The sequence below is a fragment of the Vitis riparia genome, chromosome 16 (genome assembly GCF_004353265.1).
Source record: "Vitis riparia cultivar Riparia Gloire de Montpellier isolate 1030 chromosome 16, EGFV_Vit.rip_1.0, whole genome shotgun sequence".
NCBI lineage: Eukaryota > Viridiplantae > Streptophyta > Magnoliopsida > Vitales > Vitaceae > Vitis > Vitis riparia.
The window spans coordinates 17960780-17979622 of record NC_048446.1 but is presented as its reverse complement, the minus strand read 5'-3'; the positions used below and the strand labels follow the sequence as shown (position 1 = coordinate 17979622).

The 18843-nt window shown below is 30.6% G+C and overlaps 1 protein-coding gene and 1 long non-coding RNA gene across 10 annotated transcripts; both read right to left on the bottom strand.

Annotated features, from left to right (window-relative positions):
• Positions 1–5121: 5121 nt before the first annotated feature.
• On the bottom strand, positions 5122–7293 carry LOC117933510. Of its 9 annotated transcripts, none has more exons than XM_034854895.1 (8): positions 7217–7293; positions 6964–7111; positions 6571–6817; positions 6276–6479; positions 6024–6116; positions 5834–5941; positions 5631–5719; positions 5122–5600 (listed from the first exon to the last, which is right to left on the bottom strand). In XM_034854895.1, exons 3-8 carry the CDS (start codon positions 6670–6672, stop codon positions 5192–5194), a joined length of 1005 nt encoding a protein of 334 aa, XP_034710786.1. In that variant the 5' UTR covers positions 6673–6817; positions 6964–7111; positions 7217–7293; the 3' UTR covers positions 5122–5191. The 9 variants fall into 9 exon arrangements, with proteins under 9 accessions (XP_034710786.1, XP_034710788.1, XP_034710784.1 ...); XM_034854897.1 differs by having other exon boundaries at positions 5122–5596; positions 5642–5719; XM_034854893.1 differs by having other exon boundaries at positions 5122–5615; positions 5646–5719.
• A 519-nt stretch (positions 7294–7812) lies between these two features.
• LOC117933512 lies at positions 7813–8484 on the bottom strand. The gene is made up of 3 exons (XR_004654296.1): positions 8223–8484; positions 8028–8124; positions 7813–7946 (listed from the first exon to the last, which is right to left on the bottom strand). It is a non-coding gene; the product is annotated as an uncharacterized LOC117933512 (long non-coding RNA).
• Positions 8485–18843: the final 10359 nt, after the last annotated feature.

Genomic DNA, 18843 nt, shown 5'->3' with positions numbered 1-18843 from the left:
ATCATCCTAATAGTAAGGGTATTTTAAGTTAGGGTATTTTGGAGATTTTACACATGTGATTTGGTTACCCTATTTATATTATATTTAGGGTAGCAAACTTTTAGAGAGAGTTTTTTTTTTTTTTTTTTGGTATTGAGAGAGATAAAAAAATATAGAGAAAAAAACCTAGAGGGTAAGGCGTTTTGGGATTCTCTTGTACTTTTTTTTTTTTATCATGGTGAAAATTTGTAGTGGATACAAGTAAATGTAACTCTCACATTGTTCAAGACTTCTTTCCTTTCAGTAAAAAACATGCAACAAGAAATAGTACTAGGAACCCCCTTCTTAATGCTACTTTATCCTTTTAAAGTAGATAAAAAAGCAATCAAAACATAACATAATGAACAATCAATATGCTTTGAATTTATTAGTCCAATCCAATAAAAAGAAATCAATATGATCCAAAACAATGAAGAAATCAAACAACTAGATTTAATTCAAAAGAAGAAGCGAAGCAACACATTAAATATCTAGAAAAGGAAATCCATCATAAAATAATAGAAGAAAAATTTCTTCAAAAAGAAATACAAGATAAAAATAAGTAATGTTAAAAATCAAATAGAAGAAGAATTATGTTACTCTATACCCAATGTCTTTTGGGATAGGAAAGAACATAAAGTCTCCTTTCTATATATAGAAGGATTCAATGAAAATCAAATCCCTACTACGGCAAGACCGATTCAAATGAACCAAGAAATGTTAGAATATTGTAAAAATATATATACAAGATCTCTAAAAACTTAATTAGAGAAAACCACTATCCTTGGAATTGTGCTGCTTTTTATGTTAAAAAACCCTCCTAGATTGAAAGAGGTGACTTGTTATCAATTATAAGCCTTTAAATAAGGTTCTCAAATGGATTAGGTACCCCATACCTAATAAAAGAGACCTTATTGGACACCCACATAATGCTTCAATCTTTTCAAAATTTGATATGAAGTTAAGATTTTAGCAAATCCAACTTCATAAAAAAGACAAGTATAAAACTTTTTTTACTATTCCATTTGGATATTATAAATGGAATGTGATACCATTTGGTTTGAAGAATGCTTCTTTAGAATTTCAAAATATAATGAACAAAATCTTCAATCCTTAAATTAGTTTTACTAGTATATATTGATGATGTGCTTATATTTTCAAATTATATTGAGCATCACTTCAAACACTTAACTATTTTTCAAAAGATTATTAAGGAAAATGGATTGGTTGTATCGGCCCCTAAGATTAAATTGTTTCAACCTAAGAAAAGATTCTTAGGATTTGAGATATATCAAGGGATGATCAAGCTGATTTAAAGATCAATTGAATTTGCAAACAAGTTTCCTAATGAAATCAAAGATAAAAATCAACTTCAAAGATTTTTAAGAAGTTTAACTTATGTATCAAACTTCTATCCTAACCTTAGAACAATCATCACACATGATCAAATTTGAAAGACGCCTCACACTCATAGGAAGAGTGCCATTAATCAACGGATTATCATAAAGATTTAACATACTCAAGGAGGATAAGTTTCCTATGGATGAAGGAATGTTGCCATGAAGGGAATTGATAGAAAGATCAAGAGATTCTAGATATTTGAATTGCCCCAAGGACTTTGGAATTTGCCCCTTGAATTGATAGAAAGATCAAGATATTCTAGATATTTGAAAACGCAAGACTATTGAGATTAAACAACCAATTTGGCAATTATTGATTGGTATTGTTGTAAGACAAATCAAGGACTGTGAGTGATGAGAAATTAACACATCCGAGAGATGAAGTCATATTGCTATCAAGTTGACAATCTGACAAGTGCAATTGTAAAAGGGAAAGGAGCATACCTATGGGTTCAAGCCAGTGGCGTCCCCTATGAAGGTTAGTCCCATCCATGTCTAACTATTTCAATGAAGAAAGATGAGAAATCCAACTCAAGTTTTCAATATAAAGCCCATTACCTCCCAGATTCAGGTGACGAAGGTTGGATATATTTCACTAGTCCACCAAAACAGGCAAATGAGAGGTCCAGGAATCTTATACTCCCCATGGAACCCAAAAAACTTGGAATGTTCAAGTCCAAGTGAGCCAAAAACTCTAGTTTGAGCAAAGCAGAACTAATCTCACCTCCCAAACTCAAATCAGCAAGTTTGAGCTTGAGAACTCAAAAACTGGCATTGCTGCAGTAGACTCATCGCCATCCACAATGTAGGGAATTAAACAGAATTCCTAACATGTGAGAAACAAAAATAGAGAAAACACACACCAAAGAAAAACAATCACACGCATAAGACAGTATTTACATGATTCGGCAATATGCCTACGTCCACGGAGTTGCAGGGATATCACTATTATCGAGGAAGAATATAGAGTACAACCATTGCAGTTACAATATTTTCTCTCTATATATAACACAACAACCACACAACACTAAAAAACTCTAATTACAAAATGTGGTTCCACAATGGGCTAAATGGGCCCAACAGGACTCAATAAATCTCCCATTAAAAAGCCATGCAATATTATTCGGGTTGGGTCGTCAAACCGGATAAAACAAAACTAGACTCCACAAAGCCCAACAAATCTCCCACTTGGAGACTAGTTCAATCACCAACATCAAACCGCTATCCTCCAAGAAACAATCCCTCATCCCTGTAACTCATCCTCCTGTCTTCAAGCTAGAAGACCAATTGAAGTTGCGCACAGCTTCAACTTCTCAATAGTGACACCCTTAGTCAACATGTCTGCCGAGTTCTTAGATCCGCAAATCTTTTCAAGTATTACCAGTTTATCTTTAACAAGGTAATAGATAAAGTGGTATTTTGTTTGTATATGCTTCGACTTTGAATGAAAAACCGAATTTTTAGCAAGAAAAAATGCACTCTGACTGTCACTATGTAGAATGCCCATCTTCTGCTTCTTACCCAATTCATCTAAGAAACCATGCAGTCAAATCATCTCCTTTCCAGCTTCAGTTGCTGCAACATACTTAGCTTTTGTAGTAGACAAAGTAATAATCTTCTGTAGATTTGAAGCCCATGATATAGTTGTACCACCTAGAGTAAAAACAAACTCAATAGTACTCTTTCTACTATCAATATCACCAGCAAAATCAGTATCTACATAACCCTGCAGTTTCAAACTTGCACCTATGAAGCAAAGACATGTATCTAATGAACCCCTCAGATATCTTAGAATCCACTTGACTGCCTCCCAATGCTGCTTTCCAAGCCTACTCATGAATCTGCTCACAACTCCCATTGCATGTGCAATGTCTGGTCTTGTACACACCATAGCATACATCAAGCTGCCAATAGCTGAGGCATAGGGCACCTTGCTCATATGGTCCATTTCTTCTTCTGTCTTCGGTGACTTTTCTTTGCTTAGTTCGAAATGCCTACCCAAGGGTGTGCTCACTGGTTTAGCTTCATTCATGTTGAACCTGCTAAGAACTTTCTTCACATACTCTGACTGTGAAAGCTTCAATGTACCATTAGCCTTGTCCCTAATGATTCTCATAACAAGGATTTGCTTTGCAGCTCCCAAATCCTTCATTGCAAACTGTTTGGACAATTGTTTCTTCAGATTATTAATCTTCTCAATGTCAGACCCTGCAATAAGCATATCATCCACATACAACAGTAATATGATGTAAGAATTGTCAAAAGATTTAACATAACAATAGTGATCAGCTTCACATCTCTTGAACCCAATTCTATGCATAAAACTGTCAAACTTCTTGTACCACTGTTTAGGAGCTTGTTTAAGGCCATACAAGCTTTTTCTCGGTTTGTAGACTAGATTCTCTTGTCCCTGAACAATGAACCCTTCTGGCTGAATCATGTAAAGGTCTTCCTCTAAGTCGCCATGAAAGAATGTTGTCTTCACATCTAACTGCTCAAGATGTAAGTTTTCTGTAGCCACCATTCCTAGTACAAGTCTGATTGTTGACATCTTCACAATTGGAGAAAATATATCTATGTAATCAATGCCCTCCTTCTGTTGGGACCCTTTAACAATTAATCTGGCCTTGTAACGCTTGCTACCACACTACAAGAAATAGGACTTTTGGTGACGGTCGCCAACCGTCACCAAATCGTATATATCCGTGACCAAAACCTATTGTCACGGTCTTATGAAACCGTGACCGAGCGTCACAGTATGAGGCGTAGCTAAAGGTATTGGTCACGGTCAGGTAATAAACCGTGACTATATATTTAACCTTTAGTCACGGTCAAATAATGAACGTGACTAAATGTACACTTATAGTCACGGGTAAAATTTATCGACCGTGACTAAATGTCAACTTTTGGTCACGGTCAACGCCCCTAACCGTGACTAAAGGTATGTCTATAGTCACGGTTAATAAAATGACCGTGACTAAATGCCAACTTTTGGTCACGGGCAATGCCCCTAACCGTGACTAAATTGATGTCTATAGTCACGGGTAATAAAATGACCGTGACTAAATGTCGACTTTTGGTCACGGTCAATGCCCCTAACCGTGACTAAATGGATGTCTATAGTCACGGGTAATAAAATGACCGTGACTAAATGTCGACTTTTGGTCACGGTCAATGCCCCTAACCGTGACTAAATATAGGTATATGGTCACGGTAATTAAGTGACCGTGACTAAACATTAAGTCTATTATGGCCACTATCCCTAACTTTTGGTGACGATTCATTTTAAGCGTGACTAAAAGCACACTTATGGTCACAATTTTTTAGTGGCCGTGACTAAAATATGTTATATTTTGGACATTGGTTTTTTATAAATTAAAAATTCCCAAACCTGTTATAAACCCAAACAAACCCATTTTAGACCTGTATATGCAATTAAACAATTAAACCAATTTCAATATATTACAATCAATTATTCCAAGCTAGTTAAAAACTTAAATATCAATATAAGTCATTAAATAAAAAAAAAAACATAATATAACAAAAAAAAAAAACCAAACAAACAAAAAACAAAGAGATTCAAATTTAGTTTCACATTCTAACATAATATAACAAATCAACCAACCAAACATCACATAATAGTCATAGAAAGCAAAAAAAGTTAGGAGAATCTATCATAATCTTCAAAGTTAGGAGAATATAAATAAGTAGCATAATCTTCAAAAAAGTTAAGAGAATCTATCATATAAAGATGTAGCAAAATCTTCAAATGTCTACTGCTTTTGCTGAAATTGTTGCATCATTTGCATCATCTGTTCTTGAATTTGTGCTTGCATTTGTGTTTGCATTTTTCTTTGCATTTCCATCATTTTTTCTTCAAACTCTTCTTTCACTTCTTCACGTGTCTTCTTTTGAACTTCTATCAACCTCTCTTCAAATGTTTCTTTCACATGTGAGAGTTCATCTTTCACATTTGAGAGTTCTTCAGTTGCAGTTGTAAACTTTTGTTCTGCAGCTATTAGCATCTCTTGGGCATTTTCAAGTTGTGTTGAAAGAATAACTCCTGATCGTCTTCTACTAGTAGAACCAAAGATTGAGGTAGGAGTAGGACCAAATCCATACCCTCGAACACGACCATGCCTCTCTGGACCCATGACTTGAGTATATATCTCATCTACATATGTAGATGCTACAGATGTAGATGCTACAGATGTAGATGATACAGATGTAGATGCTCCAGATGATGCAGAAGTAGAAGAAGATGTCCCCTCAGGTTGAGATAGTAATTGTTGAAATTGATCCTGGAATTATAAAAAATAAAAAAATAAAAAAATAAAAATTGTTAGACTTTTAAAATAATTTAGCATGAGGCTATGATTGAAATACAAGTATATAAAATTTATTTACTTCATTACCATAATCTCCTTAGAATGATCATCAACAGGTGTCCCATCTTTTCTTGTGTGTGTCAGGGCAAACATCTCAATTCTATTGGGCTCACTTCGATCCTCCTTCTTTTGTGCCTATTCTTATAAGTAAAACAATTGAGTTATTTATGATGAATTATTTATGTACAAACAAATCATATTAATAATAAATTTCAACCTGTTCATATCGAATTTGAGCATAACTTTTTGATCCCGATGTATGCTTTATCACTTGTTTTGCCCTATTTGCCTTGTTTTTTTCTGAGATATCCTACATCAATTAAAAAATAGCAAGTCACCTATATAGGTAATAGAAACATAATAAAAGTTATATACATGAAGTATTAGGTTAGATATAACTAATAAATATCATTTTATGTGAATATGAGTATCATAAGATACATTATCAAGAAAAGATCATTATCTTTACCTTGGCCTCAGGTGTACCCCAAAAGTGGATGAGCCACCTCCAATCATCATCCGATAAGTGTGGAGGTCGATGGCACAATCTCTCCTCATCTGTATTATAGGGGTTATAATACTTGGCCTTCATTTTATTTCTATAGCTTCTAAACAAATTTCCACAACATTGAAGAATGTAGCTCTTACATGTTTCTTCTAGTTCATATTTTTCCTGTATTGCATTAAAATGTCATGTTTAAATAAGAGGTATCATTTTTAAAAAATAACATTACAATTTAGATTGAATAGTAACTAGCATATACCAATACTAAGGCCCAAATCTTTTCCTTCACATCTTCACTAACATGATTCCAATCTTGAACTTGGATGGGTACATTGTGTTGAGATCGCACCAATGTTCCCATATAGCTTGACAATCTTTCCCCTTTTCCATCATAAACAACTTGCCCTCTGGTATTGAATCGTGTAGTTTTTTTTCCCCGGGTTTCATACTAAGTAAATCTAAGTTACGTGTTAGGCCACGTGTCCTCTTTTTGCTAGAGGATGAACCTATTAAGAGTAATAATGAAATTAAAAGAAACATAATTTACTTATCTTATATAAAATTAAACATTAAAAACCTATCATTCAAGAAATTAAATATATGTAAACACATTTATCATATGTAAAGTTAAACATAATCTTCTTAATCATACCAACAACAGAAGGATCTGAAGAATCAGAAGGATCAGAACTACTAGGAGTAGTAGTTGCAGCAGGTTGTATGTCTAAGAGTTGTTGTAGATTGTCCAACTCATCTTCTGGAGACACTATTTGTACTCTTCCTCTTCGATGTGACATTTCCTACATAATAAAGTAAATTAGAAAAAGTAATACAAAGTAAGTTACATAAATAATTGAAATAAATTACAATTTGTATATCTGGTAAGTATATATTTATGTACTTACCAATACTATTAGCTACACATCATCTATATCATCATCATGAATGAATTCATTATCTCTTTCAACAATGTTTTTTTGTCGTGATAGTAGAACATCTGTTTGGATAGTTTCTCCTGCAATATCATTTCTATCCCAATTGATTAAATCATTCTCGATCAACTCATGCACGTCACGTTGACTATGAAGTGTTATAAGCTGTTGATATGGCTCTGGATCATTAGTAGATACTTTCTGATTCATATCATAAACCCCTCGAGTTTGTATCTCTACAACGGTGTGCCAATTTTCCTCATTTGAATTTTGAACATAGAAGACTTGTTTTGCTTGAGATGCAAGCACAAATGGTTCATCTGTGCATATGGTACGTTCAAAATTCAACACGTGAACCATATTCATCCTTCTTCATTCCCTTCACTATTAATTACATCCCACCAGTCACACTGAATAAATAACTCTATTTCCACCAAGGTAATGTAATCAATACATCAGTTAGCAACCATAGTAAGAAACATGACAGGAATTGGGTTCTTATCTCTTGCACTTGCAAAGCTTGATACCTCTGCGGTCACAACAACTCCACTATTTGAGTTTTTTTTCCCTTTTCTCGTTCTCTTGTGTGAAATCTGAACCCATTAATGATGTATCCTCTATAACATGTAACTGATGTACTTGGTCCACGAGACAATGATAGTATGTGTTCAGAAATTGGACCTTCATGTCGCATTTGTATAATCTATATATTCAAATATAAGATGTTAATACATACATGTGTATTATTAGATAATAGAACAATTTATGTAGTGCATGAACTTACACGTTCTTCAAACCAACTAATGAATTCTCTTCTGTGAATCAAATCTACATCTCGTGCACGAATACGAGGCTTAACCCTTATAGATTGCTTATGCTCTCTGGTAAAAATGAAAAAATTAATTATAATGCTCACAAAGACCAAAATTAAATTTTTGTATGAGAATTAATATAAAGTTTATTCAAATAAGTGTCTTACTCAATAAATGACGTCACTTCCTCACAATTAGTCAACACATATAAATGTGCTTGGGACCATTCTTCTGTGCTAAGAACACGAGATGTTGACTTTCCTATTGTACGTCCCATGCATTTGAAAATGGTTAACCCTCCACCATTTGTTATGTTATTTTCAATGACATAATTTCTTTCTTCACGGTCATGCTTCGTTTCAACATCATGCAAATATCTTGAACAAAAGGTTGTACATTCTTCTGCTATGTACCCCTCTGCAATAGAACCTTCTGACGACTCTTATTACGGACATAAGACTTTAATGTACGTAAATACCTGTCATTCCATAACATGATAGATTGTTTCATGAACAATATGAAACCTAATATACATAAGATTAATTGAATGGAACATACCGCTCAATAGGATACATCCATCGATATTGCACTGGTCCAGCGATCTTTGCCTCACTTGCAAGATGAATAGGTAAATGCACCATAACATCAAAGAAGGATGGAGGAAATATTCTTTCTAATTTGCAAAGTGTGACTATTATGTCATTCTCAAGGTGCTCTAATTGATCAGTCCTTTAACACTTTAGAACACAACTGTTTGAAGAAACTACATAGTTCAACTATAACAGCACAAACATTCTTATGTAGAACTCCTCGAATTGCAAGTGGAAGGAGTTGTTGCATGAGAACATGACAATCATGAGACTTCAACCCAAATATCTTTCTTTCATTCACTTGTACACACCGAGAGATGTTAGAAGCATAACCATCTGGAACCTTTACTTCTTTCAAAAATTTACAGAATTCCTTTTTTTCATTTGAAGTTAGTGAATAGCATGCCAGCAGGCAACATAACCCTATTCCCTCTTTGTATGGGGTGAAGTTGATCTTTGATACCCATAGCTTGCAAGTCAAGACGACTATTGAAGTTATCCTTCGATTTACCATCGATACTCAACAAGGTGCCAACTATACTGTCACATATATTCTTTTCAATATGCATTACATCCAATTGTGACGTAAATGAGGGTTTTCCAATATGGCAATTGGAAAAAAATGCTTTTTTTTTTTCCAATTGTGCTCAAGTTCACATGTTCTCTTTTTCTTTTGCTAACATCTTATTTTTTGATGTCTTCCCTAAAGTAATATGTTCCATTCCATCTAATGATGTAGAACATCTTCCCCAGACAAATGTTTAGGTGCTGCTCTATGCTCTTCATTTCCATCAAAGGACTTTTTATCACGTCGAAATCTATGATCAATCGGCAAAAATCGACGATGACCCATGTAACACCATTTCCGTCCATTTTGTAATCGATATGAAGAACAATCCTTATTACAAATAGGACAAGCAAATTTCCTTTAGTACTCCAACCCGAAAGATTGCATATGCAGGAAAATCATTGATGGTCCATAATATAGCTGCACGCATACAAAAATTTTGTTTGTTGAAGCATCATATGTTTCAACTCCAACCTCCCATAAGTCATTCAACTCATCTATCAATGGTTGTAAGTATATGTCAATGTCATTCCCAGGTGCAGTTGGACCAGGAATAAGTAGTGACAACATGAAGAATGTCTGTTTCATACACATCCAAGGTGGTAAGTTATATGGAATAAGAACCACCGGCCACATACTATATGAAATTGACATATTCCCAAAAGGATGAACCCATCACTGCTAAACCGAGCCTAACATTTCGAGGTTCTAGTGCAAATGAAGGGTGTACATTATCAAAATTTTTCCAAGCCAAAGAGTCCACTGGATGCCCTCATCATCTCACCTTCCATGCGACCATCAACATGCCATTTCATGTGAGAAGCTGTCTTAGATGACATATATACCTTTAAGCCTGGTTTTAAGGGAAAATAACGCAAGACCTTAGCAGGAATTTCTTTTCTTTACTGACTTAGTGAAACTCATCTGTAGAATGATCATCGCTCGATTCCATCTGGAGACACCACAAACAACACACTCATTTGCATTTGCATGCTCTTTTGAATACAACATGCAATCTGAGGGCATGCATCAATTTTGATATAATGAAGGCCAAGGTCACGAAGCATTTTTTGCTTCATAATAGTTGCTTGCAATGTCTCACCCTCAGGAAGTGCTTCCTTCAACAATTCAGCAACATTGTAAAGGACTTATTGCTCCATCCATTAAGACACTTCATATGAAATAATCTTATGATAAAGACAACTTTGTGAATTTTTTACACCTGGATATAGTTCGTATCTGCTTCTCTTAACAAATTATAAATTTGTTTGCATCTTATCGTTTTTCAAACTCCTCATGCACATGTGGACTTCGTTCAGATTCCTCATTTGGCATTGACATTCCAAATGCATCATTAACATTTCTTCCATCTCATGCATAGCAGACTCATTAGTGCTAGTATTCGCAGGTTCACAAAACTCATATTCCCCATGCATTAACCATCGCACATAATTTCTAGCTATCCCATTGTCCAACAAATGGTCATACATGATTTCTCGCTTCTGCATAACACAATTATTGCAACGAATGCAAGACATGGGAGCATTTCTTTTCCAGGTGCATTGGTAAAGGCAAATCTAAGAACTCCAAAACTCCTTTATGATATTCACTACTTACTCTTGACTTCTGCATCCAACTCTTATCTATGGCATTTTTCTCGTACTTTCGCAAATTAAACCCTTCAATCACTAACAATGATCTTCGTATCAACTTAGAATGAATGTGATATGTTTTTTAGCATCTCAAACTCCTATATTTGTAGTGGTTCCTATCCATTTAGAAATAATAATCCCTATGAATCAATCACTAACATGCTTAGTTTCATTTGATAAAATTTCGGCAGCATTTCCTCATAGTTCTCCAAGTACACGAATTGGCTAAGGTATAAACATACTATAGTTAGCTTAACTAAGCTGCTAACAATATGTCACCTTGTCAAATATGCACCAGAGAACAAGGGGAACCACTGTCAAATCTTATCAATATGTTAAAGCATAAGCGTGTGATTTCATAATATTATGTATTTCCAAACTGTCCAAACGGACAATTCAAGCATCATTTGCAGACAATTCTACCAATCATATACAAAACATATAGGTTGAAAACTTGAATATGACTACAATAAATAATCATATCCACATGTCTACAACTTATATGTTTTAATATATGATAAAGAGACATTTGTCAAGCAAGGATACTTGAACGGGAATTCTAGGTTTTCCAATATGAAAATGAGTTAAATAATAAAATTAATGACAAATAATATTAGAAAAACATAGATAAAAACACACAATGAGACTAACACATTCGATAATTATATAAATGAATTACTAATATTTCTATAACATAAAATCACGAGGGTTAGTTCACAGGTAATAATAATAAATAAAATCATAGATAAAGGCCTCACAATAGATGCAACATATGCATATCTTATATCATGAAGTAACGAAAGGGTAAGGTAAATAAGATGAAACAAAACAAAAATTTTCTTAATTTTCTAATTTGGGTGCAAAACAAAAATTTTCTAAATATTCCTATTCTTTTCTAGAATAGGTTTGATATTATTTTATTTATTTATTTTAATAAAAAATGGTTTTGTTGATAAGTTTTTTGGAAGTAGGATATTATTTGAGAGTATATTTAATTAAAATATTATATAAGTTTACTATCTTTAAACTTTAAAAACTAATTACTTTATTTTAAATAAATAAAAAAGACACAACTTATAAATTAATATAAAAGAAATATATAAATTTGAGAATAGATTTATTTGTATCACTTTTAAAATTTTAATTTTTAATTTTTTACTTTTCACAATAATTAAAATGTAAATATTTCACAAAGTCAAGCATGGTTTAATTAATAGTTCTTAATTATATTTGGGAATTCAAGATTAAAAAATTATTTTCTCCATCTATTTTCCATGAAGGTACATGTATATAATTAATAGTTCTTAAATTATAATTTTCTTTATATCCATTTCTATGTTTTTTATCTACTTAAAATATCATGAATTTATATATAATATATATGCAGATTCATATATAACCCAATTTTATAAATAATTCATTTAAAAATATTGTGAAATGCATTTTTTCATAAGTCACATAATTATTTCCTTAAAATATCATGAATTTAGATTATAATATGTATACAGATTCAGGGCTATATCCAACTCAGCATTAGTGGTTGTAACGTGTAGCTCATGTGGATTGGGGGTTTGGTTGATTGCAACTCAAACTCTATCCAAAAAAATAAAATTATATATATGTATATATTAAAGGAATTTGGATCAATGAAAATTAAATGTATTGGTCAAATTTTAATAAATCACGTATAGGAAGTTTTATCTAATCTAATTTATTACCTAAATTCAATTCAAATCTTTTTTTCTTTTTTTAAGAAAAGTGGGTTTTGACTCATTATTTTTAAAAATATATAAAAATAAAAAATAATATTTGTATATATAAATAAAATATCTACTTGTATCTCTTATTGTATCTTGACGCCTATATAATAGTTGCCAATTAAGGTAATCAATAATCCATCCTTTATTATTTTATTTATTTCATAATTCTAATTTATAAAATTTCTTAATCATGTAAGTTTGGATGCATTGAGGGATTTATTTTAACTTTAATTAATCCACCATTGCAATCTAGTTTGCACCACCATTGTAAATTTCTTTATTTATTTTAGGATGGAAATGATTTGACTATGACATGATGTCATGCCACATGGAAAATCATTAAATTTTAGGGGACTTATGGTGGAGCTATTACATACTTAAGTTTCATTTATATTTAATTGTATAATGAATTTATTTAAAAGAATTATGATTCAAAAATTTTAATAGCATGTTTGATAATTATTTTTAAAAGAGTTTATAAAGAGTTTTAATAAAACAAAAAATATTAAAATTTAAAATATTTTTAAAATAAATTTTATATATAATATTTTTTTATATATTTATATAATTATTTTTAAAACAGTTATTTGTATAAAAACTTTTCCATAATTATTTGTATCTCTTATTATATAATTAATAGATCTTAAATTATAATTTTTTTTATCTATTTCTATTTTTTTTTATCTACTTAAATATCATGGATTTTAGATAGTTGTAATATGAGTTCTCAAAGCTAAAAAAATATTATTGAAAAGGCAATTTAAAATACTTAAAAAAAAGAAGATAATTTAAATTTAAATTTAAATTTGTCTTTTAAAAATATTTTAATATTTAATTGAAAAGGCAATTTCCTAATACACTTAATGGGTATCATAAAATTTAAAATAATTTTTAGGACTATCTTAAAAAATTTTGTTTAAATTACATAGTTAACTAAAGGTGACATATGGTATAAAAATCTATCTACATGGGAAAATAATATTCATAAAAGTGATGTGTATAAATTGTATGACTATTTGAATATACAAATAAAATATTTAAAATTTTGTAAAATATTATTGTTTGTGAGACTCATAAATAGGACAAAAAACAAAGAAATAAAGCTACAGAAAGTGGAGTGTGGAATATATGGTTTAATCCATATCATTTGTTCACAAACTCAAAGCTACCAAAACAAAGAAAAAACAATATTGTTGAAACTAATCAAATTTTCAAACACATTAATTAAACCCAATGGAATTGACAATTGAAGAGAATGCAACAAACAAAAGAAAATTGCTTTCATTACACAGGAACAATGAAATAAACCCAATAACAATCAAATCAGAATTAAATCATAGAAAAAATAGAGAGAGAAACTAGAGAGAAATTGTACCTTAGAAATAATTAAGTGTGGTTTTTCCAAAAGCACCAAAACCTATAACAATGGAAATAAACCAATAAAATGAAAATAAACCCAATAATAATGGAATCTCAAACCTAATCACAACTTTCAAAATACCAATTAACAAACTCAAAAAAAAAAAAAATCCCAAAACTCACCAAAACCTAGAGAGAAACGATTTTTACGGGAGTTTTTTGGAGGTGGCTTTGCTTTACGGACCACAGCTTCCATGGGGCTTCTTCGGCATGGCTTCCATAAGCTTTTTCCGGCAATGGCTTCCTCCAAGCAATGGGGGCTGTGGGTAGGTTTTGTGGGTTTTATGGCCGTGGGTTTTGGAGAGGAAGAGGAAGAGAAAATGGGTTTTGTTGGCAGAAGAGAGAGGCTTTTATATTGGAAATAATGTTTGCAGGAAGGGTTTTATTCAATGGTTAAAATGGGTTAAAACGTGCCTGTGTCTTTTATATTGGAAAGTCAATGGTTAAGGCCCACATAGTTAAGATATTGTATTGGAAAGTGATATATTATATTGGAAAATGATGTGAGACTTTTTCTTCATGGCTTTATATATGGTTATTATCAAATCTCATTTTAACATTTTATGGGTTAAAATGTTGGCCGTGGTTATTATCAATTATTTTAAAATTTTAAATTTACAATTATTTTAAAATTTTAAATTAATTTTGAAAGTTCAATGTTTTACTCAAAGTGTTGTTTTAAAATTTTTATTAAGTTTTATAAAGTTTTTCAATTTTTAAAATTATCAAGTTTAAAATTTAAAAATTTTATATTAGAAATTTATCAAGTATTATATTTAAATTTTTTTATCAAGTTTAAAATTTTAAATTTTACAATTATGTATGAGAAAATTATCAAGTTTTATATTTTAAAATTGTTATTTTCAACGTTTTATCAAGCTTATCAAGTTTTAAAATTTTAAAATTTTATATTAGAAATTTATCAAGTTCTATATTTTAAAATTTTAATAGTTAAACATATTTAGTAAATTTAAGTTTACTAAAAAGAAATAACTGCTCTTAATGATGTTAATATTAATGATGATAAAATTTAATAAAATCTTCTAATAATAACTTATCTTATTATAAAACCTATTATTTATCATATATAAAATGTTCTTTTTCTAAAATAATTCAAAGGTATAGGCAGTGTTTGCTAAGGAGCTTTTAATTATAACAGTTTTTTTATTCTTAATAATAAATAAATAAATAAATAAATAAATAAGTAAACCATAGAGGGGAAACAATTTTTTGTTCTTAAAAACAAAAAATAAGATATTTTAAAAAAATATTAATATTTTTAGTTATCTTAAATTGTTTTCACTTATTAGAGTAAAAGATATTTTAAAAAATAATTATATAAATACAAAGAATAATTAAAAATAAAATATAACATATAAAAGTTATTTTTAAACATATTTAAAAACATAAAAAATATATTGAGCATATTATAGGTTTCTAAATCGACTTTTATTTTAAAATACATCCACAAACAAATTTTTAAAAATGTTTTAAAAAACTGTTTTTGTATAACTGTTTATGAAAATGTCAAAATACTTCACAAATAAAACTATAATTTATTAGTATTTTTGTGGGCCTTAGGTGCTAGGAAATGTTACATGTGCATTCTACTCTTACTCTGTCTTCATTATTTTCAGTCACGTGTCCCTTTATATCTTATACCAATCTATTATTATTTTATCATATGGTATCATTTTTTCATATTTAATGATATTAATTTCTACCTTATCCCATATGCTTGTAGCTTAATTTCATCATACATTTGGACAACAGAATTTCAGACTTCCATTTGGTACTAAATATAATAAACATAAACAAAGAATGGTACGTTTAAGAATATTTTTCCATGAATTTTAACTTTATAAATTTGTTAATTTTACAAATTTAAGAATTATAAAAGTTTAGAACTTTTATTTTTAATCATAAACAAAGAATGTTATTTTTGTAGTTATAAACTATTTCTGTATTGCAAAAATCATAAAGATTAAAAAATATTTTATGATTGAAAATTAAATAAAACTATAAACAATTTTACTAGTAATTGTTCATAGTAAAATTTAGTTATCACGACTATTGATACTTTAAATATAATAAGAATTATTTATCATATATAAAATCAAAATTGTTTTTAATTTGCTAACTCACTTGCATTTAAACTTTTTATCAAATAATATCAAATTGAACCATCATATTTTTAAGCTAACATATTAAACTTTATTTTGCTTCTTATTAAAACATTAATCATAACAAGGAAATTAAATAATTTTAACTAAAGAAAAATAGGTAACACACTAATTTGTTTTTAACTTAAAAAAAATATAGTAATATAACTTTAAACTTTTTATAATTAATAAGAATTATTATTTTACTATTAATGATAATTTCTATTTATAATATATATATATATTATATTATATATATATATATATATATTATATTATATATATATATATATATATATATATAATTTTCTAAAAATTATAATAGATAACCCAAAAAATGGTTTAAAATAAATAATAAACTTTTGGTCACGATTATGTGAACCCGTGACCATAGGTTCAAATGTTTAAAATAAACCTCTATACATTTGGTCACGGTCATGAGAAATTCGTGACTATAGGTTCCCCTACAGTCACGGTCAATCAATGGCGTGACTAAAAGTCACAATATATATATATGGTCACGGTTTTACAAAAAACCGTGACTAAAACATCTTTTCGTTACACTTTTTGTCATGGATGATAAAATGACCGTGACTAAAATTATTGGCGCCAAAATTTCCCTCCATAAATTTACAAATAGTCACGGTTTCAAAAAAATCCGTGACTAAAATACCCTCTCATCAATACTTTTGGTGACGGTTGATAAAATAACCGTGACTAAACATGTTTTTTTTCCACATTAACACATATAGTCACAACTTTATCCTGGCCGTGACAAAATAACATCTTTGGTCACTATATTTGTGGCCGTGACCAAAGATTCGTCATTAAAAACCTTTTTTTTTGTAGTGCCATCATGCTCCTTCTTTATTCTGTATACCCACTTGTTGTGCAAAGCCTTATTACCTACTAGCAATTCAGTCAGTTCCCATGTCTGATTCCCCAACAAGGAATCCATCTCATCCTTCATGGCTAACTCCCACTTGCTTGAATTCTCATCTTGCAAGGCTTCATCATAACACTCTAGCTCACCACCATCAGTCAACAGGAGATAATTTAAAACAGGTGAATAACGCTGCGGAGGTCTAATGTTCCTGAAAGATCTAAACTTCAGCTACAGTTGTACTAAGATCTACCTGTGAATTTACAATCTCCTTATCTTCTTCACCCTATTTTTGGACAGTACTTTCAGTCAATTCGTCTAAGTTGACAAACTTAGATTTCTTTTTATCTGTCTCTGTAACATCTGACACTACAGTTGACCTGTCCTTGTATATAATCTGTTCATTAAATATCACATTTCTACTTCTGATGATTTTCCTGTTTTGTTCATCCCAAAACCTATAGCCAAATTTCTCATCACCATAGCCAATGAAAAAACATATTTTTGACTTTGCATCAAGTTTACTACGAACATCAGAATCAATATGAACATAAGAAACACAACCAAAAACTTTTAAATGTGAAAACTTCACCTCTTTACCACTCCAAACCTCCTCAGGAAGTCTGAACTCCATGGGAATTGATGGTCCTCGGTTTATCAGGTAAGCTACAGTGCTAACAGCATCAGCCCAAAAAGTTTTTGGTAGTCCAACATGCAACCTCATACTTCTAGCACGCTCATTGAGAGTTCAGTGAAAATTTCTTTTGTTTTCATCTTATGTGCTCTGTGATATTTTACTCTTCTAGAAATCTTCAACCCAAGCTCTGATACCAGTTGTTGTGACAACGAAAGCTTTGATGCCAACAATGTTAGTTCAAGAACACAAGGATAAAACAATCACACATACGGTACAAGAGGTTTTAACGTGGTTCGACCAACCATGCCTACGTCCACGAAGAATATACAATAGAGAGAATATTATAGAGGACGGAACCAGATACAACTATTGGGTTCCCGAAACATCCCATGTTTCCCCACTCCTTGTATCCATACCTTACTACGAGCCCTCTTGCTCCACCGGGTACCTCCCGTTCTTCCTAATATCTCTATCCACCTCGTATAGTGCAACTCTAAAAGAGAAGAAACATAGACATGGATTCAAGCCAATGGACTTCCTTGTGAAGGTCAACCTTTACCATGTCAAGGTACTTCAAAAAAGAAAGATGAGAAATCTAAAGAAAATGTTAAAGAAAATGATTTTCTCCTATTCAAATATCCTATGAAAAAATATTAAAGAAAATTAAATATAGTTCAAATTCATTAAAAATTTATTTATTTTTTAAATTATTTAATCTTTGTATCAAAGAGTTAAAATAAGAGAAAAAAAATTTAAAATAGTATATAAAAATAATTTATTCATTTTAAAAAAAAATTATTTTATTTTTCTTTACCTTTTCTCTTTATTTTTTTCTTCACATTTTCTTTCAAATTTATTGGGAACTCAACATAGCCTAAAAGTTTCTAAAGATATATTACATTATTATCTTTTAATCAATGTGCGGGCAAAGGAAAAACAACTTTGAGTCTCGTAGGTTGAATCTCGGAGCCAATTCCAAACAATGTGTATAACTAGTCTCTCCACTACATATCGATATGTCTTTATTTTTAAAGATAAATTTATATTATGAAATTGTGAATGTGTAACTTTATTTTGTTCATATTTTAAAATGTTTTGTCTTTATTTGTATTTAGTT

Excerpts from the sequence above, each read along its gene's own strand:
- LOC117933510 (XM_034854892.1), bottom strand. The coding sequence starts at position 6,672 with ATGGGAACATTGGTGCGATCTCAACACAATGTACCCATCCAAGTTCAA. Across the intron at positions 6,480-6,570 it reads AGATTTGGGCCTTAGTATTG|GAAAAATATGAACTAGAAGA; the intron begins GTATATGCTAGT and ends AATGCAATACAG. Across the intron at positions 6,117-6,275 it reads GGGGTACACCTGAGGCCAAG|GATATCTCAGAAAAAAACAA; the intron begins GTAAAGATAATG and ends TAATTGATGTAG.